General features: G+C 41.0%; 1 protein-coding gene across 1 annotated transcript in view; it reads right to left on the reverse strand.

The window, feature by feature from the left end:
• The window catches only part of LOC127622916 (uncharacterized protein C14orf132-like), a 29,920-nt gene extending 11,273 nt beyond the window's left edge, over positions 1-18,647 (reverse strand). The window contains exon 1 of the mRNA XM_052097080.1: positions 18,581-18,647. Coding sequence (XP_051953040.1) covers positions 18,581-18,607 — 27 coding nt within the window. The 5' untranslated portion in view covers positions 18,608-18,647. The remainder of the gene's footprint in view (positions 1-18,580) is intronic.
• Between the last annotated feature and the right edge of the window lie 339 nt (positions 18,648-18,986).

Below are 18,986 nucleotides of genomic sequence, written 5' to 3' on the forward strand. Positions count from 1 at the left end.
CTAGGTAAATCCCAGATTTCCCACATTCTCACAGTTACAGAACTGCAGAAACACATCAACTAGTAGAAGCTGCTTTTGTTCTTTTTTCAGCCAACAGTTTAGAGTACAGAAAATAACTGATGAGGATTTTATATGATTTAGCACAGTATGCTTAAGAATCATCATGAGCCTCGTAATATGTATATTTCATAGGCAAACTGAAGCATTATTAATGGCAGGTTTCCAGTGAAATAGCACTTCAATACATCCAAAATGTTGCAAACCAAATCGAAAGTAAACAAAGCAAAACATATAAAGTAAAATAGCCAACATTTGAGTTTAGCATTACGTAAATACAATATGGTGAAATCAACTGTAACTGTTTGCACCTGAAGTCGTGCATAATCAGGCATCCCGCTGTCACATATCACAGCATTTGCTTGAAAGATGAAAAGATCAACTCATATGCAGTAACTAATTTTAACTAATGCATACTGTCATGTTGAGCAATGCTGACTGCATTTACAAGTTTTTTTTAACCAATACATCTTGTATTTAACTATTTGTTATAATAAAACTTAAATAAATTACTTTAAATAAAGGTGGTTTCATAATTTCTTTATTTTCTTACTGCATGATAACAATGGTCTCATTGATACACATCAGGAAACAAAGTTTATACTTCAATAGATACAGTATAATCGAGAACTCTATCTCCTGGGCTATGACAGAAAGAGCAACCTCTGAGCAATAAAGAGCAGCAATAGAAACTCAATTAAAACTTATATTGATGTTGAATTTATCCAGAGCATCTAAAATAAACAATTTATAGTGAAAATTATAATTTGACAGTAATATCACACTTAAAGTAATTTAATGGATAAAATGCTGATGGGTCATAGTGTCTGTAGGATGTATGGTGTATGAATATGCAAATATTCATTTGAAATATAGAAATCATAGCAAGTTTAGGCAGCATGCTATGGAGGTTTGTTTCAGAGTGAACAATGAACAACAGGTAAGAAAGAGAAAGAGACAGGAGAGACAACAGTGCTGTTAAGAGATGTTGAAGGAGAAAGGAGAGAGAAAGAAACAGAGAAAGTTAAAGGAGTACCTCTAATCAGTTTCAGATCCAGAGTTGACTGAAGGGTAGAGTGTCTACTTTATTAATGTCATGTCACTCATACGCTATACTTATTGTACCAGGATCAGAGTGTGTGTGTGTGTGAGAGAGTGAGAGAGATAGAGTAATCTTGCTGCAGGGGGATTGCTCCAAACAGATTAGAGTCTCATCTGATCTGCTGGCTTTTACTATCTCACAGCAAATCAGGCAAATCCTACATTATTCAGCTACTGGCACTCTTATTAGAAACAGCCAGTACAAATTTTTGTCTATCCAGTCCAGACTGACCTGGTAACTCATGTGACAAGTCAACATGATCAGAGTTTTAATATGAATCTTAGTTCCAAATGTTGTCCACTCAAGTTTGGACCAAATGTGCCAAATTCCAGACAAACGCTTCCGTGCAGCAAATGTTAATGCCCTGAAATTGCCTGCTTTGTGTTGTTGACACATTACTTTCCATTTCTGGTTAGCAAGATATCATATCAAGTGAAAGAATGCTGCTTTGGTCTCAGTACGGTTAGGATTAGGTTTCTGGTTTGGGTTAGGAATATATTAATGTGATAACTGCTCAAATGTTTCCAAAAATCAGATATGCTGTGACTTTCGTGTCACATCCATTCAAAGGATCACATAGAAGAACAGAGTTTTGGACTCAATACTGTTGCTCATGCACACAACTGTAGATACAGTTTTGGCCACTAGGGTGCAGTGCATAAAATTCAACCTCCTGTTGCCAATTTTCCCATGAGATTAGTCTGATAAATGTGTTTCCAATGGTGCCAGTCAGGGCCATCTTGATTAAGGGGGGGATTGGGTGAAGAGATTGTGCATGCGTTGTAGTCCCTGTTGATAGTGATCACATTCTGGGGTACCCCAAAATCGCGAATGTCTTCCTATTGAGTCCCCCTTGGTAGCAATCGCTGGGGGTGGTGGAATTGCCCAAGCGTGGGACATGGTGCGACCACACTGGTTGCACCGCCCTAAACAAGGCCCTGGTGCCAGTGTGTTCTTGTGTTTGTGATTGCTACTTTTTTGCACGTGTTTGTTATATTCTATACTAAGATTTTGAGTCCACTTACAGGATTGGCTCATTCCAGCATGCAATCTCTTCGTTTCCAGATAGAGATGGAAGAAGTAAAATCCATGAGGATCATGTATAATGGCAGAGATTATTTGGCCGTGGTCAGCAAGCAGTCAGCAATTACCTCCCTTATCCTGTCTAGCAACAGCTTTAAGGCCTGACACACCAAGCCAACAATCAGCCGTCGACAATGTTAGGCCGACAGGTGAGCATCTGTAGGGCTTGTTTTTGCAGTGTGTTCCACACCGTCGGCTGAAGTCGGATCCAGTCTGCTTTTTTTCAGCCAATTGAGCATGTTGAATCGGCAGCGGAGCTCATCTGATCATTCTGATTGCCTGTTCTGCTTAGCGAACCAGTGCACAAGAAGAAAAACGGAAATGACGAAACAAGCAAACGACTATGTTAAGCGGGAACACATAGAACGCTCTTTTTATTTCTTAACGACATGGCTGTCTAGAACGAGGAAAGTGAAGAGGAAATAAGCATGAGCATTATTCAGGAGAGGCCAGCTCTGTACGACATTACGGAAAAACATTATTTCAGCCGTGTAGTGAAAGCTGAACTCTAGCGTGAGGTCATATTAGGTAACATTTCCTTTTTGGCAACTGAGGTCTTAAGCAGAAACTTGTTTGTGTTATTTTTCAATAGTGCATGGTAAATACCATTGTTTGTGGGTTTATTGTATACAAAATAAGCCAGGCTTATTTCGGTTTATGGAACAGGCAGTTATTATTATGTGTTAGCATCTAGAATCCGTCCTGTTAAAAACAGTAGAGCAAAAATAAAATTATTTGGCATTACAAACAGACAAGAAATTGACATACTAACTAGGCATAATGCTTACAAAATGCGCTGTTATTATCCGAGGGAACTCGCACTGCGTCGTTGAAAACGACTCTTTGGGGAACGCTCCTTAGCGTGCGCCTCTGAATTATGAATGAAACTATTCCAATCTTGATTGGTGTTGCGTCATGACGTAACATGTGACGGCATAACCGGATGCATAAAAGTGACGCCGGTACACATACACATTAGCTTTCGCTCTTTAGCAAGCGCTCTATGTTGAAATTGTTTGTCTTATTTGGTGTTGTTTGTCTGATTTAAAAATATTATGGCCACCGAACAGTTCAAGAAGTGCGTGCACTCCTGCCCTCGTTTCATTACGGGTAGGGACACGCACGCTTTATGTGTGAACTGTTTGGGAGCACAGCTACGCACAGGCAGCTCTCGAGGGATCTGCCTGTGAAAGTTGTGAAGCACTACCCATGAGAGTGCTGCGCTCCGGTTGGCGTGCTTCGATGAGCACGGTCAGGCTCGCGTTCCCCACGGTTTTGGTCCGCGTCTGTTGAGGCAGCGCGCGATTGAAATCGCGGGGTTCGCAGCGGATTTTGCAGATGAGAATGAGACTGCTGGGCACGTTCTCATTCTTCGTTTGAGGATCCGAGCCTACTGTGAGTGGTGCAGAAGCCGCGTCGCGGCTTCTTCTGCCCATGATCAGGTCCCCTTGCTTGAGCTCACTGCTTCCGAGGAAGTGGATATGCTCAGCATCGATCGCGGATGACCGTGAGCCAAGCACGCCAGTTTTTGGCCAAGCTTATGAGGAGCTGATTGAGGTTGTGACGCGTGCGTGGCCAGACTGAATATCAGCTGGCCACAAAATAAGCAGGGAACGCAAGTTGAAAGCAATTAGGCGTGCGTTTCCTGCGGCTCAGATCACAAACTCAGCGCCGGGGTTTGCCGTTTTTCCCGATCTCCACAAAGATATCTAAAAGCGAGATCGTGGGGTAAACCGCATTCGTCCCGTATCTCCAGCCCCAGTGTTTGATTACAGATGATGTTTTGGGGCACGGTATATGGGCTAAAACCCGGCGCTGCCTAGTAAGCCCTGCAGAGATACATCTGCTTTAATAAGTAGGGCTTACATGGCCGCACACAATCGGTGTTGGTTTCCGCCGTCTCTGGCGCTTGGGCCATATCAATTTCCAGCGAGCGCATAGCGAGCGTTAGTGTCAAAAAAAAAAAATAAATAATAATAAAAATAAAATAAATAAATAAAAACAACAAGCATCAATTGTGGTCACAAGAACCGTGATCGACTAAATCCTGCGGTTTCCGCTTCAGGAAGTCGGGAACAGTGCTCGAAAAACACCGAGACCAGCCTCGAGAGGCTGGTTCCCTTAGTTGAAGCTTCAGGAAAGAGGTCCTACCGAGGTGGTAGAACCTCGGAGGGCTATCCCCAGCTGCAGAGCAACCGAGGTTGCTCTGCAGCGGAGTCCTCAGGAAATCGGTGTCGGTTCCGCCCGTCTCTGGCGCTCGGGCCACATCAATTTCCAGCGAGCACACCGTGCCGTTCAGTGTCAAAAAAAAAAAACAAGCATCAGTGGTGGTCACAGAAACCGTATCGACTAAATCCTGCGGTCTTTCGGCTTCAGGAAGTCGAGAACAGTGCTTGAAAAACACCGAGACCAGCCTCGAGAGGCTGGTTCCCTTAGTGGAAGCTTGGGAAGAGGTCCTACCAGGTGGTAGAACCTCGGAGGGCTGTCCCCCTCCGCTGCAGAGCAACCGAGGTTGCTCTGCTAGCGAGTCCTCAGGAAATCGGTGTTGGTTCCGCCCGTCTCTGGCGCTCGGGCCACATCAATTTCCAGCGAGCGCACACCGTGCCGTTAGCGTCAAAAAATAAAAAACACACATCAATTGTGGTCACAAGGACTGTATCGACTAAATCCTGCCGGTATCTCGCTTCAGGAAGTCGAGAACAGTGCTCGAAAAACACCGAGACCAGCCTGAGAGGCTGGTTCCGTAGTAGATTTTGTAGAGGCATGGAATCATCTTCCCAACATATCTGCATGGGTCCTGCATATAATAAAATCAGGGTACAAACTGCAGTTCGGGCACCGCCCCCAAATTCTCTGGGGTGGTGCAGACTACAGTGGTTCGGAGCAGGCTCAGGTGATGGAACAACAAGTGCAATCTCTGCTGCTGAAGGAGGCCATAGAATGTGTTCCTCATTCAGACAGGAGTCCGGTCTTTACAGCCGGTACTTTATAGTTCCAAAAAAAAAAAGGATGGGGGTTGAGGCCGATTTTAGATCTCAGAGTTTTGAACCGGCCTTTGAGGAGGTTCAGGTTCAAAATGCTTACCATTCCTGTCATCGTGAGTCAGATCAGATCCGAGGACTGGTTTGTCACGATAGATCTAAAAGACGCCTATTTTCATGTACCCATCCTTCCATGTCACAGGAGGTTCCTGAGGTTAGCTTTGGGTGAAGCTTACCAATATCGGGTTCTTCCGTTCGACCTAGCACTCTCTCCCGCACATTCACCAAATGTATGGATGCAGCTCCTGCTCCTCTGAGACTTCAGGGCATCCGCATACTGAATTTTATCGATGACTGGCTCATTCTGGCCCAGTCTCGAGAAATGGCGATTCGACATCGAGATGTAGATCCTTGGCCATATTCGAAGTTTGGGGTTGAGACTCAACACAAAAGAGTGTGTTACAACCATCCCAGTGCACAACGTTTCTGGGTGTTGTGTGGGACTCGGTTACGATGCAGGCACGCATGTCTCCTGCGCGTGTCGAGTCCGTTCTGGCGATGGTGTCGGGTTAAAACTAGGCCAGGCCATCACTGTAAAGCAGTTTCAAAGACTGCTGGGCCTCATGGCAGCGGCATCCAACTTGATACCTTTGGGCCTTCTACACATGAGGCCCCTCCAGTGGTGGCTGAAAGCCAAGGTGTTTTCCCCAAGGGGAATCCATTTCAGTATAATCAGAGTAGCGCGCAGATGCCTTCGTTCTCTGCTAATATGGAAGAAACCTTGGTTCCTGTCCCTAGGGCCAGTGTTGGGAGCGTCATGTGCGCGGAAAACCGTTTCGACAGGCGCCTCCCTCACTGGCTGAGGCGCTGATCATGGACGCCAGCTTTGCCAGGGGTCTGTGGCAGGACCATCATCATTCTTGGCACATAAACTGTCTAGAGATGTTGGCTGTGTTCAGGGCTCTGAGGAGCTTCCTTCCAGACATCAAAGGTTACCATGTCCTAATGCGTTCGGACAATACATCAGTGGTAGCTTATCTGAACTGACAAGGAGGACTCAGATCAGCCCTCTGTGCAGACTGGCGCATCAGATAATTCTTTGGTCCCAAGGGAAAATACTGTCTATCAGAGCATGTATATTCCGGGGTTCAGAATCAGGGAGCAGACATCCTGTCGAGGCAGGGGCTGAGGCCGGGGAATGGAGACTTCATCCAGAGGTGGTGAAGTTGATATGGGACAAATTTGGACCATCAGAAGTGGATCTATTAGCGTCTCGAGGCGTCCCACTGTCCACTTTGGTTCTCCCTCTCACATCCAGCCCCACTGGGGTTGGGCGCCATGGTACAGGCTTGGCGAGGCTTAGCCTGTGCGCATTTCCCCGATCGCTCTGCTCCGGGAGTCCTGGAAAGGGTCCGCCAAGAGGGCATCAGTCTACTTCTGGTTGCCCCCATGTGGCCGGCCAGTATGGTTCTCAGACATAATTTCACTCCTGATAGCTCCGCCATGGCAGATTCCTCTGAGGAGGGATCTGTTGTCTCAAGCGGGGGCACAGTCTTCCACCCTCGGTCCAGAGCTGTGGAAACTGTGGGTCTGGCCCCTGAGGGGGTTCAGTACCTAAATGCTGGTCTATCAGCGGGGGTGGTTGAAACCATACTTAGCTCTAGGGCTCCGTCTACTAGGAGATTATATGGCCTCAAGTGGAATGTGTTCTCCACTTGGTGTAGAGAACATGAATTAGATCCAGTTAACTGCCCGGTGGCTTCAGTTCTGGAGTTTCTTCAAGATCGTTTCTCTGCTGGTCTCTCCCTTCCACACTTAAGGTGTGCGTGGCTGCCATTTACGTTCCATGCACCACTGAGTGATGGGCCTCTGGGGAGGCACCAGCTGGTCATTCGTTTTCTCCGTGGTACATGGAGGATGAGACTGACAACCAGGTCCAGGGTTCCTGCCTGGGACCTGGCGGTGGTTCTCGAAGGGTTATCCCTGGCCCCCTTGAACCCCTTCAGTCGGCTTCAGCCCAAGGACCTGGCGTTCAAGATGGCTTTTCTCTTAGCTATTACCTCTCTAAAGGGTGGGTGATCTTCAAGCCTGGCAGTGGCCAGCTTGCTTGGAGTTTGCCCCTGGCGGAGTTAAAGCCATTTTACACCCGAGACCTGGCTATGTGCCTAAGGTGCCGTCTAACACGGCACGGTCTCTGATCCTGCAGGCTTTTTATCCTCCACCTCATGTGTCGGCAGAAGAAGAGAGGCTCCATTTGCTCTGCCCTGTCAGAGCTTTGAGTGTTTACCTCGAGAGGTCCTCTTCTTGGAGGAGGTCGGACCAACTGTTAGTGTGTTTTGGGTCACCTAAGAAGGGGCTCCCTGCCTCGAAACAAACCATTAGTAATTGGATTGTTCAGGCTATTATCTCGGCCTACAAGGTGCATAATTTGCCTTCACCTTTGGCCGTGAGGGCTCATTCAACTAGAGGCATGGCGTCCTCTAGGGCTCTCTTATCGGGAGTACCCCTCCAGGAGATCTGTGAGGCAGCCGGTTGGGCTACCCGCACACTTTCATCAGGTTTTACAGTCTGCACCTCCCTAGTGCGCCTGGCGCACGTGTGCTCTCGTCCTAGCTGAGTGCCTGAGTTCAGTTTCACCCTAGGGCAGGCCTTTTTTTCGGTCGCGTGGCCTAGTGGGCATTCGTTCCCCAAAGAGTGGTTTTCAACGGCGCAGTCGCGAGTTCCCTCGGAAGGAGCGTCTCGGGTTATGACTATAACCCTTGTTCCCTGAGAGGAGCGAGACACTGCGTCGTCCTGCCACGCCCCTCAAGGCCTGAGAGCGGCTTGCTTCATCGCTAGGCTAATGTGTATGTGTACCGGCGTCACTTTTATGCATCCGGTTATGCCGTCACATGTTACGTCATGACGCAACACCAATCAAGATTGGAATAGTTTCATTCATTATTCAGAGGCGCACGCTAAGGAGCGTTCCCCAAAGAGTCGTTTTCAACGACGCAGTGTCTCGTTCCCTTCTCAGGGAACAAGGGTTATAGTCATAACCCGAGACGTTATGACTGTTTGGTGAACAGTTGTAAGAATATATGGCATTAAATCCTTCTCATGGTGAATTTATTTTTTGTAAGGAACTTTGGCTGATATTGATTCCAATTCATCCTCAGATGGCAAGAACACTGACACCTGGACCAGCACCCATGAAGAGCCCAGTTTCTTTGAGGCTGAGCCATGGCCCAGTACTCCCCTAGCTGAATCCACCATCTGTGGAACAGAGTCCACAGCGCTGTGAGAGGAGCCTTTGCCAAGCACCTTGACAGTCAACTACTCCAAGGCAACAGGGGAAATGCAGTAGGAAGATGCTGGATGAATCCTCCAGAGAGGAGTCCACAAACTTGATGCACACCCTTGGTAAAAACCCTGGAAAAGTTAGCATCACAGGAAAACGCCAATGACGCCATCTCTGCCTATTGCAAAAACCATGAGCACAGAAAGCCGAAGTTGCCCCACATTTACTGCCACATATCCAGAATGAGGTTGACAACTGCATTTTCAAGTATTCAGTGGGCTAGAACCATACATTAGAAGCCTCTGACAGACAGTTTACACACCTGTAATATTTTATGGCAAAAAAAATGCAAACAGATGTGCATATTGTACATTTTATTGTAAATATTTCAGGTACACTTGTATTTCATATAATGTTTCATGCACAATTATATTTTGTATTTTAAGTATCTACTATTTTATATATATATATATATATATATATATAGCTTTGTCTTCTAAGAATTGTATTGCCCATTGTACTGCACATTGGAAAATAATACGCATTGACTTTGGGTAAAAGATACTTGCACTCACATTTATTTTTCAAAAAGGATCACAAAACAGTATGATGAAAAATGTTAAACTTTATTTTGCAATTTCAGATCATAGTCATAAAACTGAAACCAAGGCCAAGTACTGGAAACAAACAAGTTTGTCATGTACTATATTCACACTTTTCCTATATTTTGCATACATATACACATGCTATATTTTGCCCCACTGAAAAGGCACTGCACTAATGTCAAGTACAGGCATTGTTTATCCCTGAGCTGTTTGGCTTGTGTTGTACTGTTGTTTGTGTGTGGCGGGAAGGCCTGCTGTAGATAAGGGTCTTGTTTCCATGGGACAGTGTCATGATCTGGTCCTTCCTGGTCGATTCCCGCCATTTATAGTTCACAGCACACAGTAAGCAGAAAGTTGTGCAGAGCACAGCAAGCCAAAACAATGTCCTCCTCTTTGGCAGTGTTTTGAATATTAATGGTGGTTAGAAAGACTTGAAAACAGTTTGCTAGGATGCCAAATGCCTTTTCTACCACCCTCCGATCTCACGAAAGCCTGTAATTGAAGATGCATTGCCCTCCAGCTTGAATATGGCTTTATAAGGTACTCCAGGGAAATGCCTCATCAACAACAAGAAATAAGGAGCCAGTAGTTCAGATTCAGGAAGTGGTGCAGGGGCAGGGATGTTCGATGTTCTGTTCTCCAGGGCATCTTGCAGTGAGCATCCACCAAACACTCCACCATCTGAAATCCGGCCATTGCAACCAACATCAACATACAGGAATCTGTAATTGCTGTCAATCAGTGCCATTATAACTATGGAAAATGTATGCTTGTAGTTGTAGAATGTTGATCCAGTTCCTGGATGCGAATGTTGACGTGTTTCCCATCCAGAGCACCCAGGCAGTCTGGGAGGTTCCACTGAGCCTGGAACCCATTAGCTACTTGCTGCCACTCTTCCACTGTGCCTGGGCACTGAAAAACAAGAAAATAAAATTTTAAACCAAAACTAGTTTCATATGTCAGACTCTGAATGTCTGAATGTGTACAAACTGCACAGGTTTCAAGAGTGAATTGCCGAATTGTTGACATTCCCACTGAGAACTGGTAAGAAAGGCTCTTGAAGCTTTCTCCTGTAAATATTACAATCACAAAACTCCATTATCAATACTCCAGGGTTCCTAACTTCCTACACCTTTTCCAGAGTCAAATCAAACTGTTTTCATGCATTTTCAAGCATTTTACAACTATGGTAAATTACATATCGATATACATACAATATACAAACTTTACTGATTATTGCACTTCTCGATTACATTATATTAAATTAGATAATTGTTATTAATTATTAATGCTATTGTGATATAAACAACCAGAATTAAGTTTTATCTTTTTTTAAATAGACTTGCCATCCTAAATAACCGAAATTTCAAGCAAGTTCAAGCACTTTCTTCAAAATCCTAGCACTTATCAAAGCTTAAAAAGCCCAATATACACAACTGAAAAGGTGTTGTAAAGTTAAACAAAGAAAAAAATTTAGCTTGCCTACCTGTTGCCAAGAAATGTAGTGCAATCATCAGACGTTCCCCTATGGTGATACAATCCAGGAAGTTAATATTTTGCCTCTAGATGATTCGACTGATAAGTTCCTTCAACATGTGGAACTGAACAGGAAAAGCTAAATTTTTTATATTGGAGGTTTCAGATAACTCTATCTCTCGACACAGGAAAGCCCCTTGAACCTGTCTTTGGAGTAGCCACGATTTCACCCATTTAGTGCGGTTTCTCCGTATTTTTCGCATCCACTTCTTTCTTTTTTCTTCCACAAGCAAAAGACCAAGGGCTGACAATGCCAGTGCCATTTGCAACTTATCAGCCATATACACATATATCACAAATCTGTCTGTGATGAGTAACGAATACAGACTACTGCCATTATTATAGTTTGGATTTTTTTTTTTTCATTTAGATTTTATTTCTATTTTATTTTAAATTAGTAATTTTTATTCAGTATTCACTTCATTTATCTAGTTTAATTGTAGTTTTGTGTGTGTGTGTGTGTGTGTGTGTGTGTGTGTGTGTGTGTGTGTATGTGTGTGTGTGTGTGTGTGAGCTGTATTTATCACTTTGTGGGGACCAAATGTCCCCATAAGGATAGTAAAACCCGAAATTTTTGACCTTGTGGGGACATTTTGTCGGTCCCCATGAGGAAAACAGCTTATAAATCATACTAAATTATGTTTTTTACATTTTTTGAAAAATGTAAAAATGCAGAAAGTTTTCTGTGAGGGTTAGGTTTAGGGGTAGGGTTAGGTTTAGGGGATAGAATATAAAGTTTGTACAGTATAAAAACCATTATGTCTATGGAAAGTCCCCATAAAACATGGAAACACAACATGTGTGTGTGTGTGTGTGTGTGTGTGTGTGTGTGTGTGTGTGTGTGTGTGTGTGTGTGTGTGTGTGTGTGTGTTTTTTATTGTAGTTATTTTACATTTTTTTATTTTAGATTGAGTATTTGAGATTAAGTTAGAGTTAACCGATGTCATAAACATTTTCTCAAGGCTGTCTATTATTATAGCTTGTGGCATTTTCATCTTTAATTTAGGCATGTTGTAAATGGTCAAATGTTATAATATACTGTGTAAGTATAGTAAGATAATTTGAGGTCATTTTTATTATTATTTTTCCCCCAATTTCTCATTAACCACATATTTTATTTTCTGACAATTTGTCTTGAGTGGGATTTTCTCACCTCAACAGTACTGTTATTAGACAAGTTCCAACTAGTCAAAGCCTTAGAAAATCCTGATAGAATTCTGAAATCTGGCATGCTAAAACACCATTGTAAAGAAGAAACCTTTGTAACCGGCTAAAGATATTAAAGGAAAATAGTGGTTCTCATCTGGTTTTGAAGTTAACAACAAACAATAGGTAGGCGTTTTCTCTTCTTTTTTTAAATGTTGAACTGCACATTAACCAGGGGTGTAAAGTAACAAATTACAAATACTCGCGTTACTGTAATTAACACATTTTTACCAAGAATTGTACTTTTTAAAGTAGTTTAAAAATTATATACTTTTACTTTTACTTGAGTATATTTTAATTGCTGTAACTGTACTTTTACTGTGCTATTTTCCCACTGTCTGTGTTAGCTACTTCCATGCCCTGATTTAATTTATTTAGCTAGTGAGAGTCTCGTGACTCCCGTCAAATCAAATCACACATAAAAAACTTGAACGGCAGCTGCAAATCTGGCACCAACTGTTTTGGATGTGGGGAATGCCTCAAACATAGTTTACAGCTGAACATAACTGGCAGCACCTGAAAGGGCTTTTCGCAGTGAAAAAGGCCAATTGCTTGATCGTGTCATTTGAGTTGAACTTGCTTAAGCCATATATCAGCATTAATCCTGCCTCTAATTTGAAGAAACATATTTAGGTAAATTTCACATTTCTATTTATTAGATTCTGTGTGTCTGTAATGTAGCCTGTAATTGATCTATTACTGAGATTTTTGGGCTGCTTTGAGAGATTAATGCAATGTTATCAATAGGGCTGGGCAATAAAATGCTCTAGATGTTTATCGAAAAAAAGAGAGATGTCCTCGATCAAATTTTTGAGTAGCTTTCTATATTTAGCCTATGTTTTACATCTAGAACAGGTGTGTTCATTACATCGATCACGATAGCAAGAGCACCACTGGTTGGTTGATCTAAATGAAATATAAAAGATTGACTTTTTACGTCTGTAGCTGCATGTTGTTTGATTGACAGGCGGCTAATGTTTAAACGCTATTGCACCTAAATGATCAAATACACTTTATAATTCTGCTAATACCCGTCTTGATGAGGATTTAATGTAAACGGAGTCGTTTATGTCTAATGTGAATTGAAACAGTGAGACAAAAAGCGTATTTGCATCAAAATGCTGGACTTGAAGTGTACATGTAACCGAATTGAGCACTGTCTAGTAGGCTATGTCATATAAGGCTATTAATCAAACAACAATAACAAGAAAACCATTCATTACTTTTGGGTGAATAACAAGTAGCTTTCAAAGTATTAATAGAACAGAATAAAACAGTGACATTTTTGATATAATATCTTTTGAAAAAAAAAAAAGTTTAATAATACCGACCCCTGATGTAGAGAATGTGTTAATTGGTATAATAAATTACCAGGAAAGTAGAGATGATAAAATAATTTATAATTATGCTTAGCCTTTATAAAGATAGTAAAGTATGAACCTTTGTAGAGCAATAATTCAGCAGAATATTCCACCAGTCACAAACTTCTGAAAATGTTGCATCATGCATTAGAATGAGAACACAACTATTTCTGGGCTTAAAAGATACAAGAACGTAATCATTGTGGAACATTGCATATCAAAAGGAGGACAATGTGGCCCCCCATGTGCTACTTAAAAAATAATTCACACAAAAATGAAAATTCTCATAATTTACACACCCTCATGCCATCCCAGATGTGTATGGCTTTCTTTCTTCAGAACTCAAATTAAGATGGTCTGCACTTATATAGCACCTTTTTAAGCCTTAATGCTATTCAAAGTGCTTTACACTGCGTCTCATTCACGCACACATTCGTGCACCAATGGCAGCAGAGCTGCTATGTAAGGCGCTAGCCTGCCATTGGGAGCAACTTGGGGTTCAGTGCCTTGCCCAAGGACACTTTGGCATGTGGAGTCGTGTGGGCTGGGTTTCAAACCACCAACCCTGCGATTAGTGGCGACCCGCTCCACCAACTGAGCCACAGCAACATTTTGATTATTAATCAAAATAATCAAGAAGGGCAGGAACTAGTCAAATTATTGCCTTACAAATCCAACAGTAATATGGTTACAGTTGGCTTCGAACAACAACAAAATAACAATACACTTAAGTAATATGGGAGTTCTTGACGTGGCAGAGGCTGGCTTCAACACAATATTCAAACAAACAACTAGGAGTACTTCTTATTATATATAACATGATTTATTATAATCAAACAGCAATGAACACTGCCAATACTATATGAATATAACACAAAAATCTAAATACTGGAGCTATATGCTAATGTATGTACGTGTGTATGTGGGGGTGTGTCTAGATATGGTAACAAAGAAAACAAAATAGTGGATTAACTCCATATGGAGAACTAGGTTCAAAATGAAGGATCAGGTCCACATGGAGAACCAGGTTCAAAATGGAGGATCAGGTCCACATGGAGAACCAGGTTCAAAATGGAGGATCAGGTCCACATGGAGAACCAGGTTCAAAATGGAGGATCAGGTCCACATGGAGAACTAGGTTCAAAATGGCGAACGAGATTCAAAATGGAAAAGAAATTAGCTTTTTGGCCGTTTTTTGACCAATGGCATTTAACTCTTTCCCCGCCAAACACGGAATTTTCCGGGTTTTATGAAAAAACGCTTCCCCGCCAAACACGGAATTTTCCGGGTATCCGTGTTTTAGGTGTTATACGGTAAGGAAGACCCGCGCGACATGTTTTGAAAGAGTACGCAACTCTTTGATCAAAGAAACAGACTGCGATCGTCTCAAACGTGAAGAAGTGGAACACCATACTAATACTAAAGCACTTGTTTGATAATAATGCCTTTTCTCAGCTTTTTGTCCGAAATGTTGTTTTTGACAAAACCTACCTCTGTTCAAGTGGCAATAAAAAAAGAACAAATGAAGATAAAATAAAATAATTTTTTTTTGCCTAAAAGCAGAGGCTCAGATCTTTATTTTGATATATAGCATCTTCATATATTCATGGAAGAAAATATTCTGGGGGCCATTAAAGTTTAGCGAAAATCGTCAAAAACCCTGGCGGTGGCTGGCAACTTTTTTTAAAAACGCTGGCGGGGAAAGAGTTAAGACTGGGTCCATGGGCGGGACTTCACATCCAGGTGTGAAACTATGAAGGACCCTGGGAAACTGAGTTCAATGTCTCACCTTTGATCATAGAACAAAGGGCCATGCAGTCTCCGCTGCCATTTTGATTGGGGCAAGGCCCTACAACAGTAACACTCTGTTGGCATTAAGGGAAATTTAGAGCCTAAATATAAACTGATTTTAATATAATTGTTTCATATGTTACAAATTAAAATGGTGATCAGTATATTGAAAATAACTTTTTAATCTTTTCATTTCTGTATCATGTCTCCCTTTTATTTTTTGGAATCAGATTCATGTTGTGTTTATCATAGATAAGTGATGTATTTTAAAAGTTGGCATACAGTGTTCATTATAATGGGGTATAGGTTTTGAAACTCAGTACTCAATACACACTACTTATGAGTGCTTAAATGAGCTACTCTTTTACTCTTACTTGAGTAGTTTTTACTCTTTTACTCTACTTACACTACATTTTTGGGGAAGTAACAGTACTGCTACTTGAGTTAGATTTTTCAGTATTCTTTCCACCCCTGACATTAACATTGCTATATATATGTATAAATTAGAGTTTGGTACTTAAACTTTCACTACATAAAATCTTCCTCAGTGTCATGTATTATACTCATCCTATTTGAAGAAGCTGGTTGAAGGTTCCTACCTTACCCGTTTAGGATGAATCACCTGTCTGGCTGAGAAAAGACCTCAACCTCAGCTTTCACTCCCCTCCTACTGTTCTCCCTCATTTGTCTCTGAGTGATGTTATTGTGAATCTTTGTGGACTGCTGGGTTTTGATCAGTACGACATTGCTTGTTAATGTGCTTTCTTGACAGAGCTATTCGTGGAGATGCTAAAGAAACTCCGAGATGCCTTTAATGTAAACTTGAAGGAAAGAGACTTCCAATGTGATGTGAAAGGCCTTTGTACATTAAATAAAATATATAAATCACTGCTCTATAACTTCAGTCTTGATTCATAAATATAAAAGAAATGATTGCCTCTTCTGAAAGCCCACATGGTTGTCCATGGTCACGTCTTCACATTTCTTATGACTTTATGATTTAGGGAACAGATGCAAACCTGTGGCCCACTTTAAAATTCTAATTAGCAACGTGTCACTTAATAATTAAGTGCCCAATGAAAAAGCAGGTTGTTTAAATAGTGACCAACAGATGCTTTAATCGATGCAATCAGGTATGGAGCATTACATATAGGAGTACGTCAACTATGAAGTAAAAGTAACTGAAACGAATGTACTGTTTAAAGATAACATTTCCTAAAAGACTCACATATGATACCTTTGTATTTCCAAACCAGCTATAACAGATGAATTAGAATAATGACAGATAGAGATGTGATGCTATGAGATCAGGTTGGATGTCCAGTATTTGACTTTTGGGGGAGAAAAAAAGAAGTGTCTATTTTAAAATTAGCTGGTCAGTGTAATAATGTCCCAAGGATATGTAACTGCTCACAGTGTATTACATTGATTTGGCTCAGAGATGTGACCACATATACAGCCTTCAGTATTAGAATCGTCTGATTTACTGTAACCTAGATGGAGTTTTGCTGTGAGGCATGGAGTGTTTCTGGACAGGCAGTTAAGCTCACAGTGTTATTAGCACAATGATGTAATGCTTTCATGTGTCAATGACCCATCAAACTAAATTCTTGAATAAGAACTTTAACAGTTTTTTTCATTATAACCATTAATGGCACATCAAGTCTTCAAGTGAATTAATAGGAGATACATATACTTGTAACTGTCATGTAAAGTAAGTGCCTAGCAATTATTTGCCCTAGTTCAACAATGCTTATACACTACATGTTCTGACACCATACCATTTTGTTTAAATGATTGCTTTTCATACAGCACTGTCCTACTCTTAAGTACTGATTCAGTACTAAATAGGTGCTATATATAGGTGGTGTTTTTATACATTTAACGTATACTGCATACAAGCTACTATGCATTCACACAGCAAGTATAACCTGTATAAATTCTTGTACAACTCAACAACCACACTGTAAAAATGTCCGTAATTTGAACGGTAAAAGACTGTAAAAATGCTACAGTAAGAAAATTGGTTAACGAGTAGTTACCATAAAATATACTTTTATATAAAAAATTACATATTTATATATATATATATATATATATATATATATATATATATATATATATATATATATATATATATATATATGACAATACAAAAAGCTGACTTTAGAACACAATGTATTGTTTACTACCATATTATTCAACATAAGCCAATCATTGGCATACAGTTCACAGCAATCCAATTTGTAAGTGAATTTGTCAGTCAGTTTGAGATTTATTATGAGGGCTGGTTTAAGGACCCGTCAATGTATACCTGCGTCAGACATGCTTGTTTAGCGTCTCGGGGGCGTTGCATCATAAACATATAATTTTTAGGTCACTGTGTCAAGTTAAATATAGTTTAAAACTTAGAACACATCTTGAGATCCCTTAGATCAGATTTGCGTTCCATCAAGTGTTTTGACGCAAGAAGGTGCTCCTGTTGTGTTGTGTGTCAGCTGAAGAGTTGTTTTGTTCACTGTATAAACTGCACGTTGCCCATACAGCTGAAGTTTCACTTACTGCCCTCTTGAGTAAACAGGTGGTACAACAAGCTTGATTTCTCAGGAATCTTCGTTATTATGGTCCATGGGCATTGCGATTAATTGCTTGAATTTTTTAACACGTTATTTTTAATCAAATGAATCGCACTGAATTAACGCGTTAAATCGACAGCCCTTGTAAAAATGTGAGTAAAGTGAAAAGGCTTTTAACTTTCACTTTCTAAGAATATGGAATATTACAAATAAGCTACTCAGACAATGCAGTATGGCTACCAAAAGTTGTACGTTGCATTGAAAAACACACATATATAATTACACCAACCAAACATGAATCCTTTATTTACCTAGAGTTTTGCACCACATGTCTGCCACTCTTGCTTTTCAAAAGCTATTTCACCATGCATGCATGCAGGTAAAAATGTTATAAATTTCTGCAGAACTATGTTTCAGTAGGTATCCTGGCATGAATAAGCATCTGGCCTACCTATTTTCATAACTGTCTTTTTGTTAAAAGAAACACATGCACTAATAATAATAGTGCCATTAAAAATAATAAGATTGAGAGAGGGGATTAATCATAATATTTAATTTGATACAAGAAGTCAGAGTACTACATTCGCCCAGTCATGCAAAAGGGTATAGACATAATAACTTTTGACAAGAGTAAACAGAAGAAAAATTACTGGTTATCCAAGGGCCCTTTTTAAAGGGTAGCCTACCTAATTTGTTTAGTCAACATTAGTCAATTATTAGTTCATTGTAAATTTTTCTTACAAAGTAAAATGATTGGAGGAGGTCTTTTCTTTTTAGACAGAGAGAGTGAACATTACTATGCATATGCTGAGTTAGTGTCATCATCACTCTAGCTTGTTTGTTATTGACGAAATTTAGGGATTAACAACTGCCCCCGCCTCGACCCCTTTGTCTCTGTCGCTACTCAGTTACAGCATACAAAGTGCTTATTAAATATCTTACTCAATTAGCTCATTATGGCAAAAATAATAATAATAATAATAATAATGGTGGAAGTCATACCTGTGCTCCCATGAGTGATAACTCCATCCTTCTCTTCTCTAGCGTGTGCGGAATGTGTTGAGAGAAACTCTCTTCTGAGCGTGTGGCTGTATATCAGCGCAGCACAAGAGGATCTTTTGATTATGTGCGTGGCTGCCTGCTTGGCAAACGCTTGTAGTGCTGGATTCAGCTGCAGGCATGTACATGCTCACCATACTTGCAGAATTATTTATGCAACTTTTTTGACAGTCAACTCCTTTGACAGTTGTGCTGCCAACATCCTCTGCCCCATCCAAAACTATGGGCTGTGAACAATATTTATTTTATCTTCTGCATTGCCAAATGATTGTTTTAGTTTCATTAACACGCCTATAAGGAGTTGCTCTAACATGTGAATCCAGTATATGAATTATTATTATGCGACATT

This window comes from Xyrauchen texanus, chromosome 29 (genome assembly GCF_025860055.1).
Source record: "Xyrauchen texanus isolate HMW12.3.18 chromosome 29, RBS_HiC_50CHRs, whole genome shotgun sequence".
Taxonomy (NCBI): domain Eukaryota; kingdom Metazoa; phylum Chordata; class Actinopteri; order Cypriniformes; family Catostomidae; genus Xyrauchen; species Xyrauchen texanus.